Source organism: Podarcis muralis, chromosome 14, assembly GCF_964188315.1.
Source record: "Podarcis muralis chromosome 14, rPodMur119.hap1.1, whole genome shotgun sequence".
Classification (NCBI taxonomy): Eukaryota; Metazoa; Chordata; class Lepidosauria; order Squamata; family Lacertidae; genus Podarcis; species Podarcis muralis.
Genome location: NC_135668.1, coordinates 39,210,533 through 39,232,056, shown reverse-complemented (window position 1 = coordinate 39,232,056; position 21,524 = coordinate 39,210,533). Strand labels below are relative to the sequence as shown.

At 45.2% G+C, this 21,524-nt stretch overlaps 2 protein-coding genes across 12 annotated transcripts; one reads left to right on the top strand and one right to left on the bottom strand.

The window, feature by feature from the left end:
* Nucleotides 1-313: 313 nt before the first annotated feature.
* RNPS1 (RNA binding protein with serine rich domain 1) lies at nucleotides 314-9,836 on the bottom strand. 4 transcript variants are annotated; one of them, XM_028706000.2, is made up of 8 exons: nucleotides 9,670-9,770; nucleotides 5,861-6,056; nucleotides 5,426-5,581; nucleotides 4,387-4,578; nucleotides 3,743-3,845; nucleotides 3,020-3,173; nucleotides 2,050-2,191; nucleotides 314-1,272 (listed from the first exon to the last, which is right to left on the bottom strand). In XM_028706000.2, exons 2-8 carry the CDS (start codon nucleotides 5,929-5,931, stop codon nucleotides 1,167-1,169), a joined length of 924 nt encoding a protein of 307 aa, XP_028561833.1. In that variant the 5' UTR covers nucleotides 5,932-6,056; nucleotides 9,670-9,770; the 3' UTR covers nucleotides 314-1,166. The 4 variants fall into 4 exon arrangements, with proteins under 4 accessions (XP_028561833.1, XP_028561834.1, XP_028561831.1 ...); XM_028706001.2 differs by lacking the exon at nucleotides 9,670-9,770 and adding an exon at nucleotides 9,580-9,596; XM_028705998.2 differs by lacking the exon at nucleotides 5,861-6,056 and having other exon boundaries at nucleotides 9,670-9,836.
* A 2,208-nt stretch (nucleotides 9,837-12,044) lies between these two features.
* Nucleotides 12,045-21,492, top strand: LOC114584478 (uncharacterized). Of its 8 annotated transcripts, none has more exons than XM_077918467.1 (7): nucleotides 12,047-12,474; nucleotides 14,244-14,337; nucleotides 14,947-15,077; nucleotides 15,863-17,125; nucleotides 18,120-18,298; nucleotides 19,393-19,527; nucleotides 20,247-21,492. In XM_077918467.1, the coding sequence occupies exons 4-7, from the start codon at nucleotides 16,639-16,641 to the stop codon at nucleotides 20,631-20,633; spliced, it is 1,188 nt and encodes a 395-aa protein (XP_077774593.1). In that variant the 5' UTR covers nucleotides 12,047-12,474; nucleotides 14,244-14,337; nucleotides 14,947-15,077; nucleotides 15,863-16,638; the 3' UTR covers nucleotides 20,634-21,492. The 8 variants fall into 8 exon arrangements, with proteins under 8 accessions (XP_077774597.1, XP_077774593.1, XP_077774591.1 ...); XM_077918465.1 differs by having other exon boundaries at nucleotides 14,188-14,337; XM_077918466.1 differs by lacking the exon at nucleotides 14,947-15,077 and adding an exon at nucleotides 14,768-14,834 and having other exon boundaries at nucleotides 14,188-14,337.
* Nucleotides 21,493-21,524: the final 32 nt, after the last annotated feature.

Genomic DNA, 21,524 nt, shown 5'->3' with positions numbered 1-21,524 from the left:
CTAAGGGCAGGTTAAAAATTTAGTAATATTTTGTTACTTTTAAAAACATTTCTATACCATCTCCCTTACCAAACCTCAAGGCAACATACAGCAATAGTAAATGAGTATCGAAACATTAAAATCCTGTCTTCGTCCTATACACTTTTTGTCCCACACACTCACCTGTTCTGAGCAGGTGGAGAAATGGTGTATTTGGATGTCTCATTGAAAATTGAGCTGAGAAACCAGCATAGACATTGCAGGATTCAGTGGTAAAATTTTAAGCACACAGAACCACCACCACATTTCTCAAATACAAAAGAATCCATACACATTTATTCCAAACCTTATTGGTTTATTCAGTCTTGCCATTCCACACAAGTACCAACAACATGACTACAAGATGCTAAAGGTATACAAAAATCAAACTTTATAGTAATGACTGTACAATAGGTTGCAAATCTCTTGGCCTTTTGCAAACTGAACACTAGTTATCCCAATTGGTCTCAGACTCCTCACCTTCCGCCCCAGGAGGAAGGTGGCAAGAGAAACAGCTTTTCCGCCTATTTGTTTCACATATTCTAGAAGCGAAAGCATTTACATCGGTCTTGGGAAGGACAGGGCATGTGAACAATGCACCAAAAACATTTTAGTAAAGGAAGGGATGCCATAAAAGGAACACTAGTCCTAGTCCCCCAGTTCTTAGGCTGGTTAAATGCACCAGCAGCAAGGAATATGAAAAAGCTTTTCTGTGTGCCAACATCCCTAAGAGCTGAGGGTGGCGGTGGGGGTAGAGGAACCAGTCCATATCTAAATTTGCTGAGGGTTTTCTTGCAACCTGCCATTTCTTACTTCCAACAGTATAAATTTATTTTTGACATATCCTAAAAACAAGAGACTTCACTGGACTTAAGAGGACAGCATCATGTCTAAAAGAACAATGTTTCTTGTTAAGAACTTGCAAACCAAAGCTCCCTTTAAAAAGGACTTTAAGTCCAACAAAAGTCCACAGTTCACCCTGCTGGGCCCAAGACACTAGGCTAGGTTTCAGTTTCTCAGCTTTCCCTTCGTTTTATTTTCATTCCTCTTTTATTTTTAAAAGGTACAATTTTTAAACTGAATGCACTTTTAAGTTTTTTTAAAAAAACCAAAAAAAAAAAAACCAAGAAGCTGCCAAGTCCCACATTTTATCGGGAAGAGTTGGAACTGGATCGGCTGCGATGACGCCTGCGGCCTGGAGATCTGGATCGTGACCGTCTGCGAACTGGGGATCTGCGCCTGGGAGACCTGGACCTGAAAGGAAATATAGTTGTAAGGAAGAGAACTGAGCTTCAGTTAGGAGAATGGGTGGATATCGAAAGTAATCCACACTTATCTAGTCCCTTTTTATTCAACAGCATTCAATAACAGTTCTTATATCCTAAAGGGTGAAGGCAGTTCAGCATGCTAACATTTTGCAAATGAGCCCTAATGCAGAAAGCAATATAGCAACTGTATAATAACTAAATAAAATATTTTTTCAGTTCCTAGATCACAGTGTTTTATTTTTGCAAATACACATCATCAGCTTATATTAACAATAAAAATATTCCATCAATCTCGACTTAAACATATAAGGCATATGTTCAAAATTAGAATGAGTTGTGAGATTTTAGACACATGAGAAGGGTCTATAGGGGAGAGAATGCTGGAACTATTATGGCGCAAGTACTTCCACCTGCCTTCCCCTAATGTATTTCTTAATGTATTTTTAAAAATAAAATTGCTGGATTTATTAATGTACATTTGGTGTGCTGTGAGTCACTTTGAGCACTGCTGTGGAAAAGTGGCACACAAACAAACTGATGCTAATGCTCTGGAAGGGGGTGCCTATCCTTCAATTACTTTTTGCAGGGACAGTCTTTGTTCGCCATCAGCTGTAATGCAGGAAGTAACTCACTGCCCATCCTTGGTGTGACCCATTTGAGTCCGCAGGTGTCTTCTTTTTAGTTTGCCTCCATGGGCAGAGCGCCTACCAGCTGTGAACAGCTAAGCCCCTCCAGCTTACCCAGCTCCACAAAGGCAACCTACCTTCTCCTCATGCGAGGTGGAGAACGGCGCCACATGGGCGGTGGCGGCAACATCCTCCGCGGAGGGGAGAAACGCCTGAGAGGCATCCTGGGCCGAGGAGTCAGGACAGCCGTGGCAGTGATCTCCTGACCATCTATCTGCCCTATTTAAAGATCACAGAAGCAGAAAGTTGATTTGTTTCAGCAGGGTGAGGGATTGACGCAAAGGCTCCCTGCAGCCACTGCCTTCTTGCTCACTAGGGAAGGTCAAACTATGGCAATGGTGTGGGGGAGCAGGGAACCTAGAGAGATACACAGGTAAAACATACATGCAGGGAGATACCAAAATGACGTTGGGGAACCACAAACACCACTTTGCTTACCTATTACAATCAGGCCCAGTTCCCTGAATGATTCCCTCTGTGGGTCATTAGCCCCCCCCCCCCCAAGAACCAAGAAAAAAAGAGATTCGTAACCTCTGACCTACACTATAAATTTTTAAATGTCCAACATGGGACTGCAAGTTTTTCCTGGGACGAGCCTCTGCTTTCTTTAAATAATTGCTGCCAACTTATTCCAAGGTCTTTGCTCCTGCCCACAGGTCCATTGCCTTTCTGGAGAATGCAGTTTACCTTGGGGGCCATTTTCATCAGGATGATCCACCCTTCTCACTTTGGGCCAGAAACCAACATGATGTGATCACAAAGGTCCCACCAGCCCATATTCCTGGCAGACAAGGTTGATTTTTTAAAAAGAAGTCATACAGGTAAAATGATATATTTGTATTATTATAAAACTTGAAGAACCTAGAGCCTTATTTTGTTCAGGTGTGCTCTACAAAGAGCCCTCCTAGCTGGCAGAACCTATATCACTTTTGGGAAATCTGAAACCCATGCTTTAATGGGGGGGATCATCTCAAATGACAGCATAAAGAGTTTTCAGTCATGTAGGAGTCAAACCTCTCAACAGTGCAGCCAGCTTCTGAAACCCACCTCCATCCATGTGCTTCAGTGCTTTCTCAGCATCATCTGGATTCTCAAATTCTACATATGCATAACCCTTTGAGAGGTGTGGGTTGAGTCTGTCAACTGGCATATCGATCATTTTGATCTTTCCATAAGTGGAAAATATTTCCATTATGTGGTCCTGGAAGAGGAAAAGCAAGCTCCTTAACACTCATGGCAAATGTTCATTACCTTCCATGTTCATAACAACAAAACACTGAATGGGAAGTGGCGGAAGCAGCAGCAAGCAACACACACACACACACACACACACACACACACACACACACACACCCTTTAACTGGATTTGAACAAAAAGAGTGAAGACCATTCAATTACATATTGAAACGCTTCAACCATTTTGCTTCCCAGGTTACCTGAACTTCACTCAGCTATATCTATAGGAGAATAAGAAGAGCCTGCTGGACCAGGCCAGTGGCCCATCTAGTCCAGCACACTGTTCTCACAGGGGTCAAGGCACTGGCAAGCAGAGTCTGAGCACAACAGCACTCTCCCCTATGGAGATCTAGTGTATCCATACTGGGAGGGACCCTTGGTCAATAGCATTCCCAGCATCCATATTCAATATGGACTTATAGGAAGCTGTCTTATGCTGAGTCAGACCATTGTTTCTGGGGGACTTTTGTTCCCCTACCCCCTTTGGCCTTTTTACTTCTTTCTGGGTACGAGTGAATAACAGGCATCTGTTACCTTCGTCACATTTCTGGTGAGTCTCCCAACATGTACTTTGGTAGGTTTGGGTGATGGACTCCTTCTCTTCCGTTCCTTTTCATCTCTCTTGGGCGGTTTAGACCTGGTGGAAATAAACAAAAAGTGTCAAACAAAAATTTAAACGTATGGATCTGCAACTCAGGCTCTTCACTAACTCCTATCAATTATGCAGCATGACAAAAAAACACCAATGATCTTATTCTGTATTCCTTGCTAAATTTGTTACTTTAAAAAAAAGTGGCTGGTGCAACAACTACAGGCCATTTATAGATTTATAGTTTGCAAGAAATAATTATGCTAAAAGTGAGTAACTATTGAGGCTTAACTTAAAGTCAGTAGGGCTTGGAGGGACCTTTATTTGATACTATCCACCAAGTTTGAAATTTAGAAGCATCCTTTTCATATAACACAGGTTCCCAAAGATGAGATTCAAAAGGCAAAGAACAGGCCAATCTGCTATTTTACCCACTTCTGCCTCTCGCCCACTGCTAGCATGTGCCCCTCCCCAAGAAAGAAACATGGCCTTTGAGCTGAAAAGTGTTCCCCACCCTTGTCTTACAGGAAGCACTTATCAAGGCCAATGGAAATAAAATAGCCAGTAGCCTCCGGTAATCTAGACTCACTTTGAACGGGAACGCCTCCTGTTGTCGTGCCGATGTCGAGATGGGCTTGGAGAACCCGATGAGCTGCTGGAGCTGGAACTGCGGGATGTGCTTGAACTCCCAGAGCGGCTGGACGCGGAGGAGGAGCTGGAGCCACTGCTGGAGCCGGTGCTGGAGCTAGAACCAGAACTGGATGTGGAACTGGAGCGAGACCTGGCAGAGAAGGTGTCATGCAAGAGACTAATGGCAGCAAGGGTGTTCTCCCAATAACCCCCAAGAACTTTTGAAGGTGTTGGAAAGAACACACCATTGTCTTTTGCAGTTCCAACCCAAACCTGGCCACCTCCCAATGCAGAGGTGATGCTCTTTCTAAATCATTTCACTTATTGTATAAATGGTCCTTTGTCGAAAAACAGATTTCAGAGCAATATACAAAAGTCACCTCAAATTACAATTACCTTATAAAACAATTTAATGAAGAATGAGAAAAACCATCCAACCCACTAAAAATGCCATCATCTAAAATGCTCAGGCAAAGAAAAATGTTTTAACAGTCTCTGAAATTACCTCCCTTTGGAGGGTGTTCCACAGCTGAAGTACCCATACACACCCCTTTGTAAATGCAGGACACACATCTTCTAAAGATGAACACCAAGAAGGGCCTCCCCTCCAAACAGATCATTAGGGTGCAAACGGACCTCCTGTGCGAAACCACACACAAACCCCCAATATCTCAATCAGAGATGAGGACCTGAAGTCAAGTATGTGTTTAGCATTACTGCTTCACTCAACTTACAGCCGACCTGCTGGTTCACATCAAGGGGCATATTTTAAGTTCTCAAGCTTAACTGCCCTACATTCCTGGGAATCTCACAAGTAGGGCATGGTGGAGACAGCCACCACAACTCCATCCCTGTATCCAACATCTGAAGAGTTAAAAGGTTTCCTCTGTCTGAGCATGGCGGCATCATTTTTAAACTGCCGATTAAGAATCCTTGGGAAGGCCTGGTTGGTCCTTGAAACGGCCTTCAGAAACCCAAGAATTCCTGACTCTGCTTACCTGGTGCTGCTACTACCACTGGAGGCGCTGCGCCTCTTGCGAGTTTTGTCGCGCCCACGATCCTTTTCGCTTGACTCCTTTGTAGCTGGCTTGTCTTTGGACCTGTCCTTGGACTTTTCTTCTGTACGGTCCTTGCGCTTGGTAGGAGAGGGAGCCCTTTAATGTACAAAGGTTCAGAAACTCAATTTCCAACCCCGCAATTTCAGTTGCAACAAAAGCAAGAAATGTCACTGCTACAAGATGCTAAGAGACAAATCCCCAGTGTTTAGACTATGGAGCGGCTTCATGAAAGAAAGCCAATGACGTGGAATATATGGAGATTATGACAAGGAGGGAAGATGCATTTCTAATTCCTCATGCTTGATGGGGAATCCCTAGGAGTCTGCACAGATCCCCCAAGAGGGGTGAGGCCTTGAACATTCAGACAATTATTACCTAGTGCTGGACTTTTTATTATTTTCTTTGATTCCTAGCAAACTCTTCTTTTTCATTCCTGACAGCTCCATTTTCCCCTTCCGAGTCCAAAAGCGGCACTTTTTTGGGGGGGGCTCACTTATCTGAAAGCTTACTTCTAACTCCTTGATTCTGAGAAACGATCCCTAAGCGAATGCAATAAACTCCAAAGAGCAGCCTAGTGACAAGATAAAAGGGATATGAGACAGTTAACATATAGGCAGAGGAAAAGAAAACCCACTTCACAAGAAAAGGCACAAGCTTCATGCAAAGCATTATAGTTCACACACTTCTGTGTGGCTTGTTATTACCCATTTGAAAATAGCATCTGCTGAACAACTTAAGAGTGTGTTTACACAGAGCATTTGAATTTTCTTTGTAATCACCCTTCAAAAGGAGGAAGAACACACAGCAAAGCACACAGAGTTTTTCAGTCTGAATTTCTTAGTACTTTTCCTTAAGATATGCAGCATTACAGCAGGACAGTGGTAGCCAACATGGTGCCCTCCATATGAATTGAACTCCAACTCCCATTGGCCTGTCATCACAGCCAACTCTCATGGATGATTGGAGTTACAGTCCGGCAACATCTGGAGAACACCACGTCAGCTACCTTTGCAATAGCAAGCAAGGTACCTCAAAAGGACACTGTAGTACAGTAGTAGCAAGAAAGCATTTTAAGTCCCAGGAAAACTATAGTAGATTTTAATTGTTTATAAGAATTTCTACTGCTCTTCCTAAATTCTTAATGCAGTTTCTCATTACTACTGCTAAGCTTTATTTTGTATTGATAGAGTGCTGCAGTTAAGTCTGCAATTTCAGCTCCAGAGACTATTAAATGTAACAGAGCAGAAGCACAGCGCAAAACCCTATCCTCAGATCACACAACAGGGGTGGTAAAACCTGTGGTCTTCCAGATGTTCTTGGACTCCAACTCCCATCAGCCCCAGCCAGCATAGCCAATGGTTGGGGTGATGGGAGTTGGCAAGCCAACAAAATTTGGAGGGCCACCATTTCCCATCTGTGGTATAAAAGAACCTCAGTTGGAAATGCCGCTGGCTATTCCAGATAAGCTACAGGAAGTCCTTATGGGTTACACCAGGGGTCAGCAACCTTTTTCAGCCGTGGGCCGGTCCACTGTCCCTCAGACCATGTGGTGGGCTGGACTATATTGGAGGGGGGGAATGAACTAATTCCTATGCCCCACAAATAACCCAGAGATGCATTTTAAATAAAAGTACACATTCTACTCATGTAAAAACGCCAGGCAGGCCCCACTAATAACCCAGAGATGCATTTTAAATAAAAGGACACATTCTACTGATGTAGAAACACGCTGATTCCTGGACCATCCGTGGGCCGGATTGAGAAGGCGATGGCTTATTTCAAGTACTTTAATTCTACCCCTCAGTATAGAAGCCAAGGTGTTTTAAAGTCATACATTAAAAACAATGACTATTTTAGAATGGTAGAGTACAGGGTACTGTACATTTCAGATTAAGTGTATGTATTTTTCTCTAGCGAACCAGCATCAGGGCAACCTATGGGAAATGGGTGGAAACTCTGAAAACAAAGGTTTTCATCCTTGTAGTTCAATTCCTGTACACTGCTATGCTCAAGTAACTCAACAGGCACTGAGAGAGCAAGGTTGCTTTGATGTACATTTGACGTACAAAGGACAAATATGTTTTGTCATCTTTAAGATTAACACTTGGAACTATTACTTTACGAAGGGCAACATGGATTAAAATTAAAGATGCATTTTCATGTGCTGAGACTTCTCTCAGGCACATTATACACACAAACTGTGTATAATGTGCTTATGCAAATAACCCTTTGAGAAGGTCCAAAGTAAGCTCCAACAGGCCATTATTCTACTGATGTCTGTAACTTAAATTGCAAGTGCCTGAAGCAGTTCAAACATAAGGGAAAGCACATATTGTTATACCACTCTGCTTCTGCTATAGCAGAAGACTATTCCCACAAGCTTAGCTTTTCACTTGAAGCTCTGGTTAAGTATTTCTGCACGAGTCATTCAAGAAGGCAGCTCTTGCTTTTGTGTCACTCACAGCTATTGTAGAAACATAGGTGTGTAATGATATTCCCTGCCCTAGAGAAGAACTCAAACTCAGAAAACCTGTGTCTGGATATCCCAGATTTCTTAGCCATTCTGCTTTGACAACGCTGAATGTAGCCCTGTGTTATGTAGCAGACAGGAGCATTTTCGGAGGAAGCAGCAGGACGTACTCCAGCAGATGTTTTCATCAACAAAGAAATTAAATGGGATTAAAGGTATTATTCCTCTATATCCACTCTTCATGACCCACTCTCTAAGTGGTACAAAAACAATTTGAAAGAACCTGTTCAGGTTAAATGAGGTCTTGAATTAACTTGGTGGTTAAGAGAAATCAGTGAACCCTCAGTAAAAGAGAACTGTGTCTGCTGTATATCACATCCTCAGTGCTTTAAGACCAGGAACACCAAGCCCAAGCTTACCAGTACTGCCCAAAAAAGAAACAATATTGTGTACAAACTTCAATAGTGCCTAGAGGTCTTTCTGTGGGAATCACTGACTTTGCAAACTGACTCTTATCAGCATGTTCACAAAGCTAGCAGAATGGCTACCTGTATACCTTACTGTGTTTGAGCAATACATTTACTTCACTGTGGTGAAAAGCCACTTGGTACATAATCAAGTGAATGTTTTTAGTCTTAGTGTTTTTAACATATCAATGGACTTGCATATTTGTCTAAGTAATCACTGATATTATTGAAAGGCAATTTCTTTGCTAATGATAAAGAAATATTAAGTGAATTATAATAGCACCTGCCACACTACTGCTCTTCACTACCACCATCCCAAGAAGACCCTCTAAGACTAAAACCACCCTCTAAGACAAAGAGAGACCAGAGATTTATACTTAAGCTTCCCAGGTACAAGCTATATCCTGTACTAGCTCTGCAAACTGGCTGAATGGACAACAGGTTACACCTAAAAGTAAGAGTCGTACAACCACAGTGCTGCAACATAAAGCCATATCTGAGAATCCACTGAATGAATCCCCAAGCTGGAAGCCAAGGTTTAAGAGGTAACCAATGGGGCCAGTGTGGTGCAACACTTAGCATTACAGAAACAAGAGGGTTAAATCCCTGGTCAGTCACAAAGCTCAACTGAGTGGCCTTGGCTAGTCTGAGGGATCACAACAGGCTTATCTCACAGGGCGGTTATGAGGTTAAAACGGAGGTAGGGAGAGAAGAACCATAAACTCCACCCTGTATTTCCTTGGATAGGGGGTTATCTTTTCCAACATAAAATAGATAACACGATCAATATAATAATAGAAGGACGCAACTCGAATGTGCACAGTACTGGTCAGGCAAATAAGGGGGCTTGAAGGAGACTTTCAGAGTGGGCTCCAGGAAGTTCGGGAGACCCCTCAAGGGACAAGGGCGGGGTGGGAAGAGAAACGAACCCCCCTTCAACTGGGCCTAGCTGGCGATACGAGCTTTCCTCGCCCGACACGGAGAAAGAGGGAGACGGGAAGGGGCGGAGCAACTCGGCTCTGCCGCTTCAGTCAACCGACCCCACACAGCGCCTCTAAGGGCTTCCAAACTCTCCCCTCCAGCCAAGGCCTCCCCGCTCCTCGAGCTCATCCGCGGGGCCGACCTCCCTCACAGACCCACCCCCTGCCTCCGGGAACCTTTTCTTGCCACACTGGGGCGCAGTCACGGCTAACTGCAACCGGACCGGGGCAGATGGCGGCGGATTACCGCCTCTCCCCTCTACTTACATCCTCAGAGCCCGACCGTCGCTCCCTCGTCGCGCTCGCGGTGACGTACGGCTTGCCGCCTTCCACACAGCGGCAAAGAGCCGCTTGGCGGCGCGCGCTGATAGCGTCACCGAACGAAAGGAAGCGCGGAGAAGAGAGGCGGGGTAGCTATTTATCTCCATGGTTACCGTCCCCACTTAAAGGGGCAGATCGACCCTTTTTGTTGTGGTAGTTTAAGGCCCCATGGAGATAAAAAAGGTTTTTTAGGAGGGTGGGGAGAACCCAACAACAACCCACTTATCTGTTCTTAAAACATTATAGTGGAAAGGGGAAATGGGAGTTGAAAGGATTATTGGCTCATGCAGGATTTTTTTCCAAGCGCCTAGCACTTTGGGCATTAAATATTTTAATAAACTCAGTGGGAAGGCCTGCTGAGACCCCTGGCACGGGAGGCTAAAGGAGACTGCTTAGAGCCTGTCCAGATCCCTTTCATGTTGTTATTCTTCCTGCAAGGAGCTCAAGGTGGCATGCATTGTTTCCCCCCCTTACTAATTTTATCTTGGCAACAACCCTGTGAGGTTCGGTAGGCAGCGCCTAACCTACCACACAAGGCTGTTGCATGGATAAAATAGGATACTTCATAAATGCCCTGCATTCCTTGAAGGAAGGTTAGGATAAAATGTAATCAATAAGCAGCTGTATGGCAGGCAGGCAGGGATTAAAACAGCAAAATAAAAGAGGCATGTGGCAAACTGTGTTTACTCTGGTGTGAGCTTTCATGGAGTAGGATCAACTTCATAAAATATATGAAATGCTATCTTTAGTTGGCAGATTGTACAGATAGACACATTTTTATTTTGTGTCTTTGCTTAAAACCTATTTATGTGTTTTCTTACAGTTGGGGATTCTATATTTTTTCTGCTCACCTAGCTGCTACTTGAAGAACAATGGTCAAAAATGATGTGTGTTAGTTGGAAGCTGGAGACTGATACATACCTTGCTCTGTTGTGGGTCTAAAGCAGTGACTAGTGGAGGAGCAAGGTACTTTGGAGTACTAATGCTGTGAGCCCCTCCATACTATTCTCAGGTTGTATATATGTGCAAATAAAGCCACATATTCTAAAGGCACCACAGTGTCCAGTGACCTTCATTCTCAAGAGACCAGACCCTGGAAAGGTGCTTGGAACCCCTGGAGTCACTCACTGCTCAAGAGATTGGGGTGATAGCAGCATATTGGTTTATCTTTAGTAGCATAACTTCATCTAAACAAGGTGTGGGGAGCCTTTTGCCCTCCATCAGTTGCTGGATTACAACTTCTGTGAGGCCTAGTAAAGAATGGCCAATGACCAAAGGGGATGGCAATTGTAGTTGCAGCAACATCTGGAGAAACAAAGGCTCCCCACAAACATACTGGAGTAGTAAGATTATAAGCAGCGCAGGTGAAATGCCATGTTATATAAGAGCAGCAACCTGTGGCATTTCTACAAAAAGCTCAGGCACATGCAACGGGTGTGAGGAACCTTTGCCCCCCCACTCCACCCCGATGTTGCTGAACTACAACTCCCATCCTTGACCATGGGCCATGCCTGCTGGGACTGATGGGAGTTGTAGTTGATCAGCACCTGGAGGGTCAAAGGTGATCCACACTTGGTTCAGTTTTTAAATTGAGCACCTATTTCTTTCCCTGGGCTCTTTGGGAAGGAAGGTCAGGATGTAATTTTAAATAATAATAACAACTGTATAATAATAGAGCAATAAAATTATATGTCTGGGCTGTTGTTTAGTCGTTTAGTCGTGTCTGACTCTTTGTGACCCCATGGACCAGAGCACGCCAGACACTCCTGTCTTCCACTGGCTCCTGCAGTTTGGTCAAACTCAAGCTGGTAGCTTCGAGAACGCTGTCCAACCATCTCATCCTCTGCTGTCCCCTTCTCCTTGTGCCCTCAATCTTTCCCAACATCAGGGTCTTTTCCAGGGAGTCTTCTCTTCTCATGAGGTGGCCAAAGTATTGGAGCCTCAGCTTCAGGATCTGTCCTTCCAGTGAGCACTCAGGGCTGATTTCCTTCAGAATGGATAGGTTTCATCTTCTTGCAGTCCATGGGACTCTCAAGAGTCTCCTCCAGCATCATAATTCAAAAGCATCAATTCTTCGGCGATCAGCCACCTTTATGGTCCAGCTCTCACTTCCATACATCACTACTGGAAAAATGTCTGGGTAGACTTGCCTAAACAAACAAACAAGCATTAGCAAACGTTTGTCCTACATAAACCTTGAAGGAAGGCGGCTCTTCTCTTGCAAGGGTTAAGCTGCTTCTCCCCTTGACCCCTTTCCCTGAAAGGGTTACAGTGGAGCTCCTCCTCCCTCTAAAGTACCCAAACCTTGTTCCCAGCAGGCTTTGCGAAGTTTGGCTTTCCCCCAATCAAACAAAGAAGGCTGGAGCTTTTCGAACAGCTGCTGAAGCCTCGTCAGCAGCCCCGGGACTGTGCAAAGTTGGGGAGAAGGGCGGCGTAAGTTTGGAGCGTTGCTGCTGCTTAGTCCAGGCTGTGCAGAACCGAAGCACTTGGGGTTAGAGAGGTGCAAAAAGAGCATTTGAGTTAGCGGAACGGCGTTTCTCCTCTTAGCAGCGCGATCCTTTATGAAGCAGCCGGAACAGTTTTGAACAGAAGGAGGCTATGAAGATTGCAACTTTACACCAATTTAGAGAATGAGATCCGCGTGGGAGTAACATATGGTTAAGCGTGCAGAGGATAGCTTTGCACACCTGGCTGGCATGGAGATCGCCTCTTCGGTCAAGATTTGGTGAAGGGCGCTTTGTATTTTAGCAGGTTTGTCTCATTGCTCTCGTCGTTTGTTATTAAATTGTGCAAAAATCGCGCGCGGGTAGGTTTTTGTTGTTGTTGTTTTGTCCATCACCAAATAAACTAAAAGGAACCCCCGGTTAATACCTTTGGTATCAATGCTAATGTTAGCAATAAACATCTACAAAGGATCGAGGAAGTTTCCCCCGAATTAATCAAAACCTTTTAGGCTATAATTCTCTTGTCTGCTTACCTGATGTAAGCCCCATTGAACTTGACGGGATTTACTTTTGACTGGGCATGCATAAGATTGGACGGTTAACTCTTCTTAGTTTACAATCCCAAGTAATAAAAGAGAGCTCTCTTTGAAAGATTCAAACTTGAAAGTCGGGGTATAAATAGAAACAGAAATAACACATTTTTTCACCTGGCTGGAAAATAAAGCACACACACATTCAGTCTTACTTATGTAATTTGCATGCCAGCTGCAGTAGAAAACGGAATACATACATTTATTTTTGTTGGCATCTGTCTGTCCCAAAAGACAATGGAGTGCACCTCCTGGGGTGAAGCCAAACCACTGCCACTAGGCGCAAGCCTAGGCAGTGTGTCAATGTAATCCTAGGTGACGTATGCCTACTCAGAAATATCTCCCTCTGAGTTAAATGGGACCTTCTTCCAGGTTAGACATGTTTAAGGATTGCAGCCTAAAACCCTAACAATCTCTTCTTGCCAACTCTTTATTTATTTTGCTTCACATTCGGCTTGGTGAAGAGCTCTGATGAACTCAAAATATTTTGTGCACCTCATTGTGACCTTTTAGTTTGGCTTGATTATTAAAATATAGGAAGACATACAGATCATACAGTTCTTTCAGCAGATTTTTCTTAACTTTCAAGGTAAATAATGCAGCAGAACCTGTAATCCCTGATGATTATGTACCCTCGGGCAAGAAGCCAGTTTAGGAGAAATAGGATTGTGGGTTATACTCCTAACAAATGACAGCTTCAGGGATTCTAAGTGTACCTTCTTATATGTTGTATAACTCTTTAATAAGTGTTGCCTAACAGTAAAATCTTCTGTTTTCTTAGTGTAGTATCTTAACTGCTGTGTTTAACAAGCCAACCCACTGCAGTTAGTAAAGGAATATTATGTCTCCTGGTAACATTCCACTTAGCTAGGCAACGGTTTGAACATTATAAGGGCTTCAGCTGCTTGTTCATCCTAATCTAGGGTGTAAAGGAAAATAGAAAAAAGCTGCCATTAATAATACATTTAAACATCAATACAGTCATCTTAGTTTGTACATATAGATCAATAGGTGCCATCCAGATGTCCTAATATGTCTTCAAATGAAGTTGCTGTTCATAGAAAGTGCACTCAAATGTTGCAAGGACTTTAAGGTCATCAGACCACTGCACAGTAGATGGTGCATATTTATTGTTCTAGGCTTTTAGTGACCATTAGGACATGTAAAATCTGTTATTGTTGTTCTGCCATTAAGCAGCATACAATAGAAATATAATTTAAAAGTACATGAACATCTGCAAATTTCTAGGATTTTGCCAGTTCAAAATTGATAAGAATAACATCTTTGGACAAAAAAGAAAATATCACTGGACATGCCCACAGGGTTAGGGTTTTAACTGCTATCAAAAATTGATAGTCTACTTTCCCTGGGCTGGAGACATTTATTACATTTGGATAATGAAACATATCTATTGTTGTTGCTTATTACAGGAGAAAATGGTATTGGCCTTTATAGATTTTAGTCTACCTAAAATACCTTGGCCCAGGTGGAAGCTTCCAGGCAGCTGTGAACCCCTAGATTTCTCTCTCAACCCTTAAACCTTCATTGTAAAGGGGAAACTGCTGTACCTCCTCTAAATTGTAAGTCAGAGCTCAGATGGTATTTTGCTTTCTTTCCTTAGGATAACCAGCATTGTCTTTAGGTTAAAGCTTCTCTGAAAGGTTGTAATGACATGTAATTAGGTGGACTCTGATCCTGTGGAAATACTCCCACTGTCGTGAATCTGTTCAAAAGAGATCCTTGCAACATCACAAATCACTTCTAGGGCAAATAACCCATGAATTCTGTACAATGTGTACTGTTTGAAATGTGTTTGGCCTACAAAAGTGCATCGTTGCTGTGGCATCATCTGTAAAAAAACCTTCTTTGGCTCGCTAGGGGTGTGTGTGTGTGTGTGTGTGTGTGTGTGTGTGTGTGTTCCTTGAATTTCAAAACATTCTCTAACTTTGAAAGCTTATTGTAGCAACATGAGTAACAATTCACACATTTCCTTGAATGTCCTCCTAACAGGGCAGAGAACCATAGAGGCAAGGCCTTGTTTCTGAAGACTCTACATAGATAAAATGCTCTAGAAATGGTGTGTAGGATGTTATTAAGCAATGAGGGAAATGTGGCCCTCCAGACCTCTCTATGTGGCCCCATATACCTTCCTCTGGCCATGCCTCTCACCAACCCTACTTCATTCCTAGCTGTCTTGGAGTGTTTTGGGGTCTCCCCCCCCCCCCGGCTGGAATGTGTCCATAATCTCTGATACTGCTTCTTGTTGGCTGGATGAAAAATAGAGGAGGGCTGGCTGTAGAAGCTAGTCTACTCTTCAAAGGTAAAATCTGCATCCATTGCTCTGCCCGCTTCTGAAGCCCCTGCCCAGATGGGAATGAGGCCCTTAGTTTAAGAAAAGTCCCGTCCCCCGAACTGGGGTGTCAAGATCTGGGGCAGAGCATACCTCTGTTCCACTTGATGGTCAACCTTGCTTGATTTTACTTTGCTGCCATTTGAGCCCCCAGGCCCTGCTACTGTAAACAATTCACAGTGCTTTTGATAACTGCCTGTGCACAACTGCTTATCCTGTAATATTGTCACTTTAACTTGCTTTGTCCTTGGAATTTGTTTAAGTGCTGTGGGGCTGGCTAACAGTGTGGCCCTCCAGAGGCATTTATTTATTTAGCCGCATTTATATTCACTTAGTTTGCAATAAAATCCCTAAGTACTTTCTATAAAATGGTATAAAATAGCAACGAAAACAGCAGACATAATAAAATGACCAAATTATCGTTAAAATCAACAGATGTTAGAAACAAATGCACGCAATAAGACCAGTCTCATTGGGCTCCCAACTCCCATCGGCTTCACCAGCATGGCCAGCAGCTGGGGATGATGGGAGTTGTGATCCAACACCACCTGGAAGGCCACAGGGTAGCTACCCTGGTTTGTGTGATCATAGGGGAAACCTGAAGTTAGGAAGCTACCTAATTCTCAGCCAGATGGTCCATCTAGGTGTTCAGAAGCAGCCGCCAGATAGAGCCCTATTCTCTCTTTCCCTCTTCCTCTCTCCTTCTTGTCTTAATGAGAACAATTTTATTCTATCCTTGTTTTTTTCTCTTCCAGCCCAAAGTTCTGCTTAAGAAACAGAAAACTGCAAGAAGTCAGAGAGGGATTTTCCCGGCATGGCTTCTCTTCTTGTGTGGACATTGAGTGGACAGGGTTAGACTGATGCTCTTAACTCCTGCCCAAGGGTTATTGGAGTCTTCCTGTTAAATAGTGGGTAGACATGGCAGACGACACAGCGATTTCTCCAAAGCAGCTCTTTATTTTGTAAGCTGGAACAGAACTGATCAGCAAACAGCTCAGCCGGCCTGCTTTTATAGGAAGCCGGCTGTCAACATTGTAGCAACAACAACCCAGGGTTTCCTGCCTAAAATAACTGACGTGGACCTGAGTGAAAACTATCTACAGTATCCCCCTGCTGGCCCAGGGTGAGAACTTCAGTACATAACACTTCCTTTGCTACAGAAAAAGGATATATATTTTTTAACTTCCTGCCCATCTTCTGAAGGGGAGATATAAATCCAAAAATACACAAGTGTTTGTGGAAAAGGCCATTGGCCAGCTCAGGAGCTGGTGATCTCTGCTGGATTTCAGAATGGGTTTAACCTTTGCAGTGGCTTTCTATAGGACGGTGCAACAGTGATCGTGACCTTGGAAGGAACACTGGTTGTTTCCCCAGTACCATTATATACCCATTTGACTTGCTAATCTAGCAGCGTCCACATCAAGGTCTCGGTTGGCTGTTAACGTACCCTACCTTGAAAACGGCATATCCTTCTGGAATGTAGCCACTGTCCATTTGACTAAAGGAAGAGGCCAAAGTCCTTGGCCCCACCATGGGTCGCTTAGATGACAATGCCAAGAAACGGATTGTGGAGCTGCGCAAAGCCGGCTTGAGTTTCCGCAAGATCAAAAAGGTGCTGGAGCTGGACAACATCCGGGTCACCCCGCAAGCCATCTACCTGTTCCTGAAGCGCAAGAACGTTGAGCCCAGCCAGCCCCCACCTGTCTCTTTTCTGCAACCTGCTCTGGAGAATGGAAGCAGGAAGACTCTTGTGGACCAAGCTGGCTGGGAGGACAACCAGCTCTGGAAGTTACTGCAGGAAAACGAGACTGAGCACCATGGGCAGAGAGAGGCTGCTGGCTCTGTGGCAGGAGTTGGCCCAAGCTATGAGGTGCCGCCTTGTAACGGCCATTGTGATGGCGAGGAGCACATCAAAATAATTAGCGTGACTTCCTTGAGCAAGGATGGAGGGCCATTTGGGAAGCAGAGTGCCTCCCATGAGGGCCTCTCCAGCGGATCTCAGCTGGGCCAGAATATGGGTAAAGCTTTGCACAGCCTCTTTGTTCACATGTGCTGCTGGCTTCTGCTTGAAGCCTGTTTAAGAAAACTCCCACAACCTTTGCTCACAGCAACCACCCTCTGCAAGTGCAGGCTGTCAGGGGTCCAATTTCTATGGGTTTCTGGGCTGGAGGGTGAGTGACGGTTTAGTAGCACTTCTAAGGGGTAATAGCTTCTAGTTTAGTTCTGAGTGCCATGTGACCTATGAAGCCCTTAATGGCCAGGGCTTAAGGCAGCAATGGGGTAACACCAAACCCATGGGCTTAATTCGTCCTGGCACATTGTCCCAATTTGGCCCATGAGGCTGTTCCTCAGAAACTGCTCCCACTTGCCCCACACTTGTCATATGTGAACATTCGTGTGGGGCAGGTACAGACTTTGCTGCAAATTTCTTTGTAAGTGGGGCTTCCTGTCAGTGCCTATCGGCTAATCAGCACTGATGGAGAGTTCAAAGGTGATTGACAGCACTATGGAACGCATTAAAAATAAATGAATCAATTAACAATTATGGGAAGATGCATTCTTAATTGTCTTCATAGGCTTGGAGGAAGATAAAAGTTTTCAGGTGTTTAAAGGTTGAAACAGAAGGCAGCTGCCATGGACATAGTATTCCATAGCACTGGACTGACAATAACACTGAAGGTTCTGTTTCGTGTTGATGTCAAATGAGCCTCACCAACTTGGGAGACAGCCATCAACACACCTGCAGATGATCTCAGTGATCAGTCTAAGGGTCCAGGCCGTCCCTAAGGTACCCTGGACCTAAGTTGTTCGGGGCTTTGTAAATCAATACAAGGACCCTAATCCTGTCTTGGCAGCAGATGAGCAGCCAGTGCAGATGTTTAGCAATGGTATCACACGTTCCTGGCCATGTGTCCCCATCAGAACATCTGGGAGGCACCATATTGGTTCGCTACCCTGCTTTTCTCTGTTGGGATGACACTGAGGCACCTCCTTTCTCTTTTTCTCTTCCAGGTGACAACTGCCCAGGGCCAAAACCTTCTGTGTCGCCCAGCTGCTTGACTCCATTTGCACCTGCAGCTCCTCAGCATAATCTGAATGGCAAAGGGAAGGCCTTTCTGCCACCTGCCCGGAATCCTGCCTTGATTGTGAAGAGGAAGATCGTAGGCCGTGCCATCCATCTCCAGAAAAAGGTGGGAAGGGCACAGAGAGGGAGGGAGAGAGAGACAGAAATGACCATGATTGGAAGCCCAGAATAGAATGCTATGTTAGCCCTATTATTCTTGAGTTTCATGCAACCCCTAGAGCAGTAGAAAGGATGGGTCTGGTGTCCTTCAGTGGGGTATGAGAAATGATATTTCTTTTCACATGTAGGAACCAATGCAACCCTTTGGATTCCGATAGTGCTTGGGTAGGTAAAGGTACCCCTGACCATTAGGTCCAGTCGTGGCCGACTCTGGGATTGAGGTGCTCATCTCGCTTTATTGGCTGAGGGAGCCGGCGTACAGCTTCCGGGTCATGTGGCCAGAATGACTAAGCCGCTTCTGGCAAACCAGAGCAGCACACAGAAACACCATTTACCTTCCCGCTGGAGCGGTCCCTGTTTATCTATTTGCACTTTGACGTGCTTTCGAACTGCTAGGTTGGCAGGAGCAGGGACCAAGCAACGGGAGCTCACCCTGTCGTGGGAATTCGAACCGCTGACCTTCTGATCGGCAAGTCCTAGGCTTTGTGGTTTAACCAACAGCGCCACCCAACCAGTCTAAAAAGCCCAGGACACAAATTTTCATGGCCCTCTAGTGGCTATGGTGGCTCATTTACCAGAAATAATGTAGGTAGCCGTGTTGGTCTGACGCGGTTGAAGTGTGCATGCACATGAAAGCTTATACCCAGAGCAAACTTAGTTGGTGTCTAAGGTGCTACTGAACAAATTTTTATTTATTTATTCAGAAATAATGAATTTAGTGTTAACTCTGGAAGTTGTATACTCGATTCTAACCAGACCAAGCCTCCTAGAGCAAAATATACATAGGGTGGATGCAGGATGGATAGAAGTGCTACATGAGTGCCAAACCTCTGCATTGTATCTAGCCAAGTGTTACTCAGAGTAGACATATTGAAAGTGACTGGAGACGACCCTCTTGCCTTTTGCGTGGCTGGGATGTAGTTCGCTCCCAGACCGGAATGTGGCCCTTGAACTGAATGAAAGGTTCCCCACCTGCACTTTTTTCATCTTCTGGAAGTACAGTTCTTAAGCTGAAACTGAGCCTTCTCCCTTGTCCGTTAGGCAAATGTACAGAACGGGCAGAATTCATCTGGTTCTACACCCAGTTTGCCCTTCATGATGAGGGTGCAGTCAACTGGCCATCCTTCCAGGGGGACAACTCCTGTCCCGATGGCATCTTCTGGCTGCTCTGCACATGTAAGTGATGTGGAGTTTGCATGCTTTAATAGCGATACATGTCAGAAAGAGAAAAGGCTCCCAAGCAAAGGGAGGTTCATTTTTTGGGGGGGGGGGTGGGAGTTGAAGGATTGTGCGCATTGAGGTGGTAAGAGAGTCTGTAAGAACTTCAGAACCCAGTTGGAGAAGAGTTAGGGCAGGGGGCTGCTGACCTTTTGGGGAATGCTTGGAATTTTGAGAAAATGCCATGGGCACCAGTTACAAAATGGCTGCCGTGAGGGCATGGGGTAATTGCCACATCATCTAAAAGGGAAGAGACAGAGACAGGGCCACAAAATGGTGTGGGCGTGCTCTCCCTCTCCTCTCGCAACAAAGGGGGGGGGCAGCTACATCAGCCACCACCATGCTCACTCTCAGAGAGAAGCTCTTTGCACCTCTCTGAACAGAGGGTAAGATGCCAACCCAGGTATCCAATGAAATATTGACATGTTTTAAGGGGACATGCTCAAAGTAGGAAAAGCTGAGACGGTGCAAACAGGAATTGAGCAGGAAGAGCAAACAATCCCTGGTGTTTGGTGGATTTCAGAGGGGATATTTATGAAGACCTGCCGCAAACGCCAGAAGAGGCATCCTGGCACCTGTGGTGTTTGTGACTCCTGAGCTAGAGTCTTTAATTGAATAAGAGAATAACTGTTTGGTGATCCTGCCATTTCTTTTTGGATTCCCCCTTCCCTTTCTAGACTAAAGATGCCGGTACTCAGACTTGTACATTTAACCCCACCTACCCTCCAGTTCATCAGAATCCTCAGTGGGGAGCTCAGATGACTACCTCCTTGGTACCTGCTGCCAACCCTCAGCCGCTTGCAGAGAAACTGGATACAGTGCACACTGAGGTCCAGAAGCTTGCGCAGGCTGTGCATATGGTGCTGGAGCGCCAGTGCCGACTGGAGCGCCAACAGGAGCAGCAGCAGCGCTTCCAACAGGAGCTTCTCATGACGCTGCAGCAGCTCAGCTCCACTGTTGGCCACGGGGCAGTCCCTGCCCATGGCCCCTGTGCTCCTTACAACGTGGCTGACCCCTCGCCACCCTTGCCAAGCTTCAGCCAGTTCAAGATGGAGCTTATCTGACCAAGGACTACGGGGATGGCAGTGGAGGTAATGAGTGAGTTGTTTTATGCTCTAAGTGTAGCATATATTTCGCTCTATAGGACGCACCAGACGATAAGACGCACCTAAGACGCAAGGAAAAAAAATTCTGAATCCCAGAAGCCAGAACAGCAAGAGGGATCTGGCTTCTGGGATAGCCACTGAAGCCTCTCCCAGGCAGCAGGATGAAGGCTCCCCCTGCCTGGAAGAGGCTGCACGCAGGTAAGCTGCCCTCTGTACCTTCCCCCATCTCCCGCAATAACCGCACGCTCTTTAAAGGGTGTGTGGTTCTTGGGGGCTTTTCTGGGAGGTGGGGGAAGGGACAGAGCCCCCCACTTCCCACAAGAGCTCCCGCTGCCCTCCGGAGGCTTCACGGGCTGCCCCAGAAGCCAGAACAGCGAGACGGAGCGCTGCAGCCCGTGAAGCCTCCGGAGGGCAGCACACACATTTTCCCTTACTTTTTAGGAGGGAAAAAGTGCATCTTATAGAGCGAAAAATACGGTATGTCTTTCGCACCTGGCTACGGTTAGTAGATCTGCAGGGTCTAGAAAAACACACACGCTAAATCCTGCAAGTCAAACTCGTATGGCAGGGGCAGTTGCAAAGTAAATGGGGTCAGAACAGCCTTTGCAAACCTGAATGCCCTTCAGGTGTTTAGGACTACAGTTACAATCAGTCACAGCCAGCATAGGGCAGCATGCTGGCAAAGGCTGGGTGTGAGCTGTGTCCCAATTCTTTGTGGGATACCTTGCACAGGATTGGTTGGGGAGTACCTTGTCCTTTATGACCTGTATCAAGGCCCTGTGCAACCACATTCAGAATAAAATTGTCTATTTACACACGTGTGCCTTGTTTTCATAATTTGTTCTTTTT